The following is a 10,659-nucleotide window of genomic DNA, read 5'->3' as shown; positions in this document are numbered from 1 at the left end:
AATGATTGACAATTAGGAGGACCACTTAGTACCTCAGAAAAAAAAACACTTTAATGAATTAATAATACTAAATCAGAGGTGCATATTACCTGAGTAAATTTAGTTAATCATAGTACTTCAGTCATATTTTTGAGGATCTAAACTTAATTGAGTATCTTTAAACCAAGATCTTTTCTTTAATTTCTTATATTAGAGACAAAAAAATGTGCTTTTACATCTTTGTTTAAAAATCTGAATCTCACTGCAATTAAGATATGACCAGAATAAATCATGAAAGGATTTGTTTATTTGGAATCGACACTTGAACAAGAGAAGAAGAACTGGTCCTTTCCCCCCTTTTACTTGTTGTTGATGGTGAAGATAATGCACCACATTATTGTTTGCAGGTTGTTGTTTTTATAGTTTTTAGTGTGCCTCTTAAAAAACAGAAATGCCCATGTATTTTATTCCTATAAAGGGGTAAGGAAGTTACTGGAACAATACATTTTACTCTAAATATTATCCTAAAAGTTGATAAACCAAAATTACTGCTAAGCCATTTCATATTATTGCTGGTAAAGTCTGATTAAATTTATTTCATTTTGCTTGTAAGTTATTTTGACACAATGTACTGTTTTTTGTTTTTAGGACACATTTCATAGTTTTCTAACAGAAGACACATTTAGTTCTCTCAGGCAAACAGTGCAGCAGTGGATGCACTTCGTTCTTGCATGTCAGGCTTTTGTGTTATTCTTAGTTCTTATGGCCAGTTCTGTTTAAACCTGTCTTTAAACAGGTTTTAAATAAATTCTACCTTTATTGTTTTTACCAAAGAGAAATAATGAAACCAACAAAAACAGTTTGTTTTACTTATTTTCAATTGCAAAAAATACTTAGTACTTTTACTTTCCTCATTATTGTGAACTATTTTCTAAATTTTACCTTAAGTGCTTTTCTTATCAGCGACTTCCCCTTTCAGCAAAATTGTTTTCTGCCAAGGTATATTTAATTTTCCATAGTTATTTTTTGACTACTTTACAGACTTCTGCACAGAATACTTCATTATTCACTCACACTCAGGACTATGAGACCCTTGACCTTTTCACAAATTCCAAGATCCCTCACAGTACTATAACTAAATCTTTCTGAGGGATCTGCTCTTCCTGCAACACTTTAAAATTTAATTGATATTTACATTTGGGTAACTCTCCTGTACTACACTCCTGTGCTGTGTTCTCCTTTAGGGTACACAACACACTAGCTCCCATGCACTAATCACGAGCACAGTTTCACTGTCAAATGGTTTGATCATATGTTAGAGTCTTACTTGCTTTCTGTGATTTTGTCTCTTTGTTTTGGTTTGGGGAACGCTATTCAGTGACAAAGGATTCAGGGAAATGTTTGACCTCAATAACGTAAAAACCCTAGAGACTGCAGCAGTAAAGCTTCAAATTTTTGAATCCTCCAGTTGATCAACAGTTTAACTTCCACCACAGGGTAGTTAATCTTGTTTGTATGTTTAAAGCACATTACATATTTTTTTCCTTATAGTTTTACATGAAATACATATGATGTGGCTAATATATATATATATATATATATATATATATATTACAGGATGATTTATTGGTAAAATATTGACTTAAAAAAAATTCTGTCTCATTTTATGAGATTTGAGGGAGTTCTGTGTGTTTGAGCTTTTGGTGAATCCTGCTTTTACCAGCGCTCTGTAAAAACTAATTGGAAAGGAGAATCGTATTGCCTGCAGAAACGATATTAGTTAATAATTAGTTCGTTTAAAATTCATCAACAGTCATGCTTGATTCATGATTTCACCTTAAATCTTACCCTGAAGAAAAATTGATTATTATTCTTTTATCTGCTTTTGTGATTTGTTACTGTACAACTTCCTCCTGGAGCTTTTTCACGTCATAGCAGCCAAGTTAGGAGTGGCAGCAGTTTCTACAGAAGTGATATAAAAGCTTAATATAGAAAGTGTTCATGTGCTGTAGTCTCCTAACTCCAGCCCCTGGTGTCTAATTCAAAGTTGCTTCCAGTAAGCAGTAATGGGCCATGCAGGGTTTAATGTGTTTGACATAGAAACCAGAACAGCTCACATATTTGGATCGTATGGTGCTAATTTGCATCTCAGTGGGATTAAATCCAACAGTGCCGGGAATAAAAACATGGCAGTGGCATTGCTAAGAGAGATATACATTTGGAGGAACATACTGTTACTATCCATTCGATTAAAAACTTGACTTTATTTGCTTTGTTCACATTTCCAACTGAGCTACGACCATTAGTATATTCATTTTGGTTTCCCTGCAAAAGAAATGCTTGCAACATAAAGTACCAACACGTGTCCCTAGATGGCTGCAGTTGTCACTGGAGGGTGTTCTGAACCATTTTATTGCTTTTTACAATCCCCCCATGTTTTATTTATTTACATTCTCTTTGAACACTAAATATGCTTATTATAGTTATAATTCATTATAATTGTAGAATAACCTGAAGGACGGTAAATTAGATTTTAATTTTTCAATTAAATTCATGTGAATTGTGTATGCATGTATGTATGTGAATGTATTCTCACAACTTGCTGTTAAACAAAGAGCGATGTAAGGTATTCAAGAAATCTGACTGCAGAGACAGAATATAACATTTCAGTTTGTAGTCTTGACTTGTTTAATACTTTAAGAAAACCATTTTTTAAGCAGATGTTAGCGGTATTGACAAAAATTATGGGAAAGTCTTAATGTGTGTTTGCTTTACCTATGGTCTATTCATATAAATGGCTTTGAATTGTCTTGTTACTTCAATGTGCTATACAGTTAAACTTACCTTAAAGGTCAGGTCTTATTAGGATGCTTGTTTCTTTATGTGACCTTTTCTAGATACCATAGTATATTTTTCTTTTTATTTAATGTTCTCTTATCAAAGTGCCTACACAGAAGCCTACAATGTGTGTGCTGTGGCTGCTGGTGCAGTTAGTGACTGTCAGAGGGAGACAGTTGGGGATGAAGATCAAGGACGCACCTCTGAGGAAGAAGATGGTGGGACAGACGTCAACTATGAACGTCAGGTTAGCCTCCACAAATGCTGAGTCAGGGAGATAGGAACTAAATGCTTTTAATGTTGTTCCTTAGAGAAACATTTCTACAATCATCTGTCCTTTTGCCTAAAAGAAGGATAGGATGTAAATGCATTCATTCTCGCAGCAAAGTAGTTATAGGGTACCTTTATACAATATAGTTTTACTAAATTTTTATAATCAAGGGTAAAGATAAGCAATTTTTTTTTATTTTTTCATAAAGTGCAGTTAATGGCGACCTACATGTATTTCTGATGGTACCTGATGGTACCTGGAGCATGCTTCTGATACTGATTGGATAGAGAAAGGACATGATAATTTGATTACAAAACCTTTGGTATGCAACCAAAGTGAGCTTCTGGCCTAGAAAGTTGTGGGAAGACAAGGTCCTTTAAGACCTGTTGTAACAACAAACAATGCCTTTATTCTCTTTGAGAATAGCTTATGTGTTTTAATAGAATAATTATAATTCATGTAAACCTTATTTTTTCTTTCCAATTTATACCAAACAATTTTATAGTAAGAAGTGAATTTATTCATTAAGTTGTTTTCATTGGGGGGACTGTAGTTCCTTTCACAGAATGGTAAAGGGAAGGAAATTAGAAGAGTTAATAACACAACAATGATTCCTTTTGTTTTACCTCCTTTTATTGCATAAATATCTCACAAATCCAGATTTAGAAGCAGATTAATGGATGATAATGGCCTTCTTCCATAATGTCCCTCTTAGTAGGAATTTAAGCACTTTTTTGATAGCCTGTGAATAGGAGAGACTTGATCCATCAAATTCAAGTCCTAACACCTGAAGTTAAAACTTATTTGATATCACTGTTTACAGACTGATGGTCGATCCAGGGCCTTTTATATCGTTAAAGAACTGGTGGATAAAGAGAGACTGTGAGTATAAATATTAAGTGTTTCATTTCTAGTTTGTTTGTCTAAATTAACATATTTCATTCCTTCATGAAACCTAACTCAATCTGTGTTTATATTTTGGTGTTAGACATGTGGAGGCCCTGAGATTGCTTCAAAAAGTGAGTGAAGTTTCTTTTTCATTCTTATTGAACTCAGTGTATGAGTGTTATAAATGCATTTTGTTTCTCAAAGTTAAGTGCTTCGAATTGTTGAAATGGTTTTGATATCAGGCTAATAGAGCCTGAGTTAATATAAAAAGCAAGTTGCCAATGATGGATTTATTTATTAGGGGGAATAGGCTACCCAAACCAACCTGGCCATATGGGAAAAAAGTGATTTATACAAGGATTTATACAATCAAGAACTTTCTTAAATAGAACTTGTCTTACAGCATAAAGTAGGCTTCAAAAGTAACCCTCTATACCTTCCTTAAAGTAATGCAAGAACATGTGTGAAATATCCCTCAGCCTGCAATCTCTGAGGTTTTTGGACTCCCTTGAACCACAGTGAGAGCATAAATATTGGCAAGCCTTGCTACACAAGATGGACAACAAAACATAACATAAACACTTCCTTATTTAAGATAATTTTTCATTATTCAACAGTAAGAAAGAGACTTGGGTAAATAGTTTGGAGACAATAACCACTTTTGAAAAAACCCTCACAAAATCTCATGTAACATTTGCCTATAAATTAAGTTTTCAAAGCAGGTTAGTCAAAGTCAGAGGCTAAACATGGTGATTGAGGGTTGATTGTTCGATTTTCCTATTTTAGTTACACCAATCCATACTTTAAAAGCTATTTAAAAAAAATCATTAACTAGTTTTTGTTGATTTATATGTGAAGCTTCTTTGGACTGAGGCCAGACAATGGAAAGTCAGACGTTAATAAAAATTTGATCAGCTTAAATGAATATAAATCTAATATGTTATTATATGGTGGGATGTACTTTATTTTTAAAGTTCCGTTTTGGTTAATAGGCAGGTTATGTTGTAGATGCTGGGAAACATTGTCTTTCATCTGAAATTTTAATTTGATCACTTTTAAGCTTCTTTATCGGATGCTTTGACTGGACATACTACCTTATATGTTTAGACCAGAGGTAGGCAACAATAGTCCCCCAGGGCCACTGTCCTGCTAGAAAAAGCTGTAGGACAGTGGCACTCTAGAACTGATGTTGCCAACCCCGGGTTTACACTCACCTACTTTGTGCACCAGAGTCTGACTTGTAACACTGAACTGTTTTTGTTTGCTGAATGTTGTTTAAATTACATACATAAAAGTAGTACCTCAGTGGAGTTAAATATTGAGCAAAGCCAGCTCTTTGACTATCCCTCTATTGTGTGAATTAAATTGGTAATACCACTGCAGCTTGAGTTCTCTTAGAGTTGATGAGATTTCTTCAAATAATTCCAATTTATAATGCCTGATATGACTGGTTATTCTCTGGTGGAGAAAGACAGAAAAGCAGAAATGAGGCTGTAAGGAAAGTGTTGATGTTAGTATTAGATTTATACTTGAACTGTATTATCTAATGAAGCTCTCCACTTGTTTCAGGACTTTCGGAAAGCTGTAGGATCTGCTGTCGGGGACGATGGGCAGCCTGTGTTGGATGACGACAGACTCAGAGAAATTCTCAATGAATTGCCTGACATCTACATGCTGCACCGCAAAATCCTCACTGATCTGGAGAGTCGAATCAGACACTGGTAATTAGTGATGAACTTTGTTTTGTCATCCAATATTGCAATTGAGATTTAATTTTGATTTTCCTTTGCACCAACCAGAGGCATGTAGACGTTTCACTCCAGGGCTTTACTGTTTTCAGGCCTTGAAAACGTAGATTCAAATTTAGCAGAAATTTACTCTTACTGTTGTGTTGAAAAGTGCTTCCTTCTTTTCTTTTTTTGACTTTATTCATCTTTGTACTCAAAACAAACAACTTTTGCTCTCCTTCATTAAGTAATGTCTTTTGAAACTGAAGAGTGTTGATGTTGATATCAAAACCTGTTAGCATTAAGGTATACTACTGTACATTCACTGATCATAAATATATAGCATTTTTTTAGTTTATAACCAGCAGGTCACTGGTAAGAACCAAACAAGCTGAAGATCTATATGCATCTGTATAACCAAACACATTTCACATCCATAAGAAAATATCCTCTTCCATGATCTCACATCAGTGAACTTGGACTGACATGGTTTCCTCTGCATAGTTCTACCTTTGTTTTCTTTCCATTCAGGGAGGACAGCCAAAGGATTGCTGACATTTTCCTGTCCAGGAAAGCGGAGTTCTTGGTCTTCACCACTTACATCGGCCACTATGACAGAAGTATTAGTTTACTGGAGGACAGCTGCAGAGCTTCACCTGCGTTTGCAGCCATCGTTCAGAAATTTGAGGTCAGACCTGCTGTTTCTCTTATTCAAAGTATAAAATCTTTACTTGTAATTTTACAGTGGGTACGGAAAGTATTCCGACCCCTTTACATTTTTCACTCTTTGTTTCATTGCAGCCATTTGCTAAAATCAAAAAAGTTCATTTTATTTCTCATTAGCGTACACTCACCACCCCATCCTGACAGAAAAAAAACAGAAATTTAGACATTTTTGCAGATTTATGAAAAAAGAAAAACTGAAATATCAAATGGTCATAAGTGTTCAGACCCTTAGCTGTGACACTCATTTTTAACACTGTCTATTGCTGTCTATTTCTTCTCCTCCTTGAGATGGTTCTGCTCCTTCATTGGAGTCCAGCTGTGTTAAATTGGACTTAATTAGGAAAGGCACACACCTGTTTATATAAGACCTTACAGCTCACAGTGCATGTGAGACCAAACGAGAATCATGAGGTCGAAAAACTGTCCAAGGAGCTCAGAGACAGGATTGTTGCAAGGCACAGATCTGGTCATGGTTACTAAAGAATTTCTGCAGCACTCAAAGTTCCTAATAGCACAGTGGCCTCCATAATCCTTAAATGAAAAATGTTTGGGATGACCAGAACTCCTAGACCTGGCCTTCCAACCAAATTGAGCAATCGTGGGAGCAGAGCCTTGGTGGGAGAGGTAAAGAAGAACCCAAAGATCACTGTGACTCAACTGCAGATGCAGTAGGGAGATGGGAGAAAGTTCCACAAAGTCAACCATCACTGCAGCCCTCCGCCAGTTGGGGTTCTATGACAGGGTGGAGGGATGGAGGCCTCTCCTCAGTGCAAGACATATGAAAGCCTGCATGGAGTTTGCCAAAAAACACATGAAAGACTCCTAGACTATGAGAAAGAAGATTCCCTGGTCTAATGAGACCAAGATTGAACTTCTTGTCGTTACTTCTAAGTGCTATGTGGGAAGAAAACCAGGCACTGCTCATCACCTGACCAATACAATCCCAACAGTGAAACATGTTGGTGGCAGCATTATGTTATGGGGAAGTTTTTCATCTGCAGGGACAGGACAACTGGTCACAATTTAAGAAAAGATTAATGTATGTAATTACAGAGATATCCTGGAAAAAAAAAAAAACTCAGAGTGCTTAGGACCTCAGACTGGCCTGAAGGTTCACCTTCCAACAAGACAATGACCCTCAGCATACAGCTAAAATAACAAAGGAGTGGCTTGGGAACAACTCTGTGACCCTATTTGACTGGCCCAGCCAGAGCCCTGGCCTAAACCCAATCGAGCTTCTCTGGCGAGACCTGAAAATGGCCGTCCACCAACACTCTCCATCCAACCTGACAGAACTGTGCTGAGTGTACATTAATGAGACATAAAATTAACTTTATTTATTTTAGCAAATGGTTGCAATGAAACAATGTGTGAAAAAATTAAAGGGGTCTGAATACTTTCCGTACCCACTCCACTGTACCTTTAAATTCTTGGTGTTCTTCTAATCTGACATAGCAGATTAGAAGAACACCAAGACCAATCACTTCATCTATAAAAGTATTGAATTGATAATATTTTTAATTAATACATAGAATAATGATTATATACTTTTATATGATCTTTTATTTATTATCAACAGGAAAAGTATATTTTAAGCTGGGCTGAATCAAAGCAAAAGTGGTTACTTAAAAAACAAATAAGAAGACAGATCATATTTTGCAAATATATGCAGGGAAAAAACAAAACCTAAAAACTTTTGGAGAAATTTATGGTCTAATAAAGCTAAATTTAATATGAAAGCTGTGCAATTTTTCATTATTTAGGAGCAAAGCCCAGTCGGGGAGAAAGTTTCTTTTAAAAATCAGCTCCTGCAAGTTATTGTACGTGTGGCTCAGTATCGCCTGCTCCTCACAGGTGAGTGAATTACAAAAAATATCCCATTTTTACAGATTCGATCTAAGGTGAATTATACATGATAGATCCACGTTTCTTCCTCTGGAGACACTTAGTTGTTTTTTTCCCCACTCTGCACACAGATTACCTGAACAACCTTTCCCCTGATTCCAAGGAATATGAAGACACCCAAGGTACAGTTAACATGCTGCTAGAACACAAACAAAAACAATCTTTACACTCTTTTAGTGCCAGGAGAGCTCTTCATGACTCTGTGATGCTTTATGTTCACTTACCATGAAACTACCATGAAAAAGCCAGTTTAGATCTTTTTGTTTCGAGTGATAACCCACTAGAATGCCACAGCAGCTTATTTCTGCATGTAGAAAGATTTGTGATACATCGGAAGGCAAGTCTCTGCAACACTATCTGATGTGTCACTGCTGATAAGGGAGGAATCTTAGTCAAAACACGCCTCCAGACGTCTCTCCTGTTGTACCTTTGACATGAGGATAACGATTTACAAAACAGTTGTAGAGACTAATCTTTCTTTTATTTGTGTATGTCCTCCACAGCTGCTGTAGCAATTATGTCGGACATTTCAGATCAAGTCAATGACAGCTTGATACAGGGGGTAAGTGTCAATTCTACCTTTGACAGAGAGGATTTATGGGTATGAAATGAAGTCATCTGATTTACCTGCTTCCTGAATAAACACATGGTAGTACAAAATAGGTAATCCTTATCTCCAAGAGTATAAATGATGTCAGAAAAGAATCCTGAAGGACTACATGGACACAAATAAGATTAATAAAAATAAAAAGGGTTAATGCAAATGTGTCTCACTTCATCAAGTGGCCAATGTGCCCAGTCACCCACAAGAGCTTCTACTACCAACCTTGCATATAACACAGCTGAATAAAATGTCCTTTATGAGCCCTGAGAGAAGTCACATATCATCAGTATGCTACCAATGACACAAAAGTTACGTATCTAAGTTCAGGCGTTTGACTTTAATCTCATTATGTAATACATACATTACCAAATATGAATTTTTTTTTTCATTATAATATAGGGCAGGGGTCTGCAACTTATGGCTCTTTGGACCCTCTTTAAAGTAGATAAAACTTTTAAAGAAATAACCATTGGTAAATTTAGTAGTCTTTGAAGCTTCAGGTTTTTTAAAGAATATTTGAACTGAAATTTCACAACAGAATGGCATTAAAAGAACCTGGATTTTGGAAAGTATGTTTTATCATTTTTCGCAAACTATATTCTATGAACAAGGCAAGTTTATTGGTGTAGCACAATTCAGTACATGGACAATTTAAAGTGCTTTACATGAATTTGACAACAAAATATAAGAAGAATAAAAGCAGAGTAAAAGCAAATAAAGATAAAAAAAACATGCTAAATGCAGGTATTAAAACAATTGCATCACATCCTTAAACTATTAATACCTCAGTTAGCAGTTTAATTTCAACAATTAAAGGCGGTTCTAAACAAATTGGCTTTTAACTTAGACTTTAAAGAACTCAGGCTTTCAGCACTTTTACAGCTGTAAACTAAAAGCTGCTTCTTCATGTTTGGTTCTAGTTCTGGGTGTACAGAGGAGGCTGGAAGTAAAATACCTGAGGGGTGTGGGAGGTTGATACACTGACAACAAATCTGTTATGCATTGAGGTGTTGATACATTCAGTGATTTATAGACCAACAGAAGGATTTTAAAGTCTATTCTCTTAGCTACAGGGAGCCATTTTATGGACTTCAGAACCAGGCTGATGTGCTCTACTTTCTTAGTTCTAGTGAGAACACAGGCAGCAGCGTTTTGGATCAGCTGCAGCTTTTTGATGGTCTTTAATTGGCAAAATCGTGAAGACACTGTTGCAGTAATCAATTGTTCTAAAGATAAATGCATGAATTGTTTTTCCTAGATCCTGATTGGACATTAGCCCTTTAACCCTGGAAATGTTCTTCAGGTTCTGAAATGCTGACTTAGTAACTGCCTTTATGTGCCTCTAAAGGTTCATGTCTGAGTCCATCATGACACCCAGATTTCAGCCAAAATCCGTGGTTTATAGCTGTAGTAGCTAAAGCTGTGAGCTAACTCTTAATCTCTCCGATTTTGGTCCGAAATTTTATCACCTCAGTTTTGTTTTTATTCAGTTAAATATGCTGCCTCCACATATTGATCTCTTCTAATCATCTTGCCAACGCTCTGATGGGTTCATGGTCACCTGACATTGTGATGTAAAGCTGTGTCGTCTGCACAGTATACTATATTAATATATATATTTACTGTAATCTAAGCCCATCCATCCATCCATCCATCCATCCATCCATCCATCCATCCATCCATCCATCCATCCATCCATCCATCCATCCATCCATCCATCC

The 10,659-nt window shown here is 36.0% G+C and overlaps 1 protein-coding gene across 2 annotated transcripts in view; it reads left to right on the top strand.

The window, feature by feature from the left end:
• LOC107093998 (FYVE, RhoGEF and PH domain-containing protein 5-like) overlaps positions 1-10,659 on the top strand; it is a 34,373-nt gene that overhangs the window by 10,510 nt on the left and 13,204 nt on the right. For both annotated transcript variants that reach the window (XM_015389390.1, XM_015389389.1), the window contains exons 3-10: positions 2,923-3,064; positions 3,912-3,970; positions 4,077-4,107; positions 5,546-5,697; positions 6,235-6,391; positions 8,193-8,283; positions 8,406-8,456; positions 8,838-8,896. In XM_015389390.1, coding sequence (XP_015244876.1) covers positions 2,923-3,064; positions 3,912-3,970; positions 4,077-4,107; positions 5,546-5,697; positions 6,235-6,391; positions 8,193-8,283; positions 8,406-8,456; positions 8,838-8,896 — 742 coding nt within the window. The remainder of the gene's footprint in view (positions 1-2,922; positions 3,065-3,911; positions 3,971-4,076; positions 4,108-5,545; positions 5,698-6,234; positions 6,392-8,192; positions 8,284-8,405; positions 8,457-8,837; positions 8,897-10,659) is intronic.

This window comes from Cyprinodon variegatus, unplaced genomic scaffold, assembly GCF_000732505.1.
Source record: "Cyprinodon variegatus isolate N-32 unplaced genomic scaffold, C_variegatus-1.0 Scaffold457, whole genome shotgun sequence".
Taxonomy (NCBI): domain Eukaryota; kingdom Metazoa; phylum Chordata; class Actinopteri; order Cyprinodontiformes; family Cyprinodontidae; genus Cyprinodon; species Cyprinodon variegatus.
This window is presented reverse-complemented; position numbering and strand designations above follow the sequence as displayed.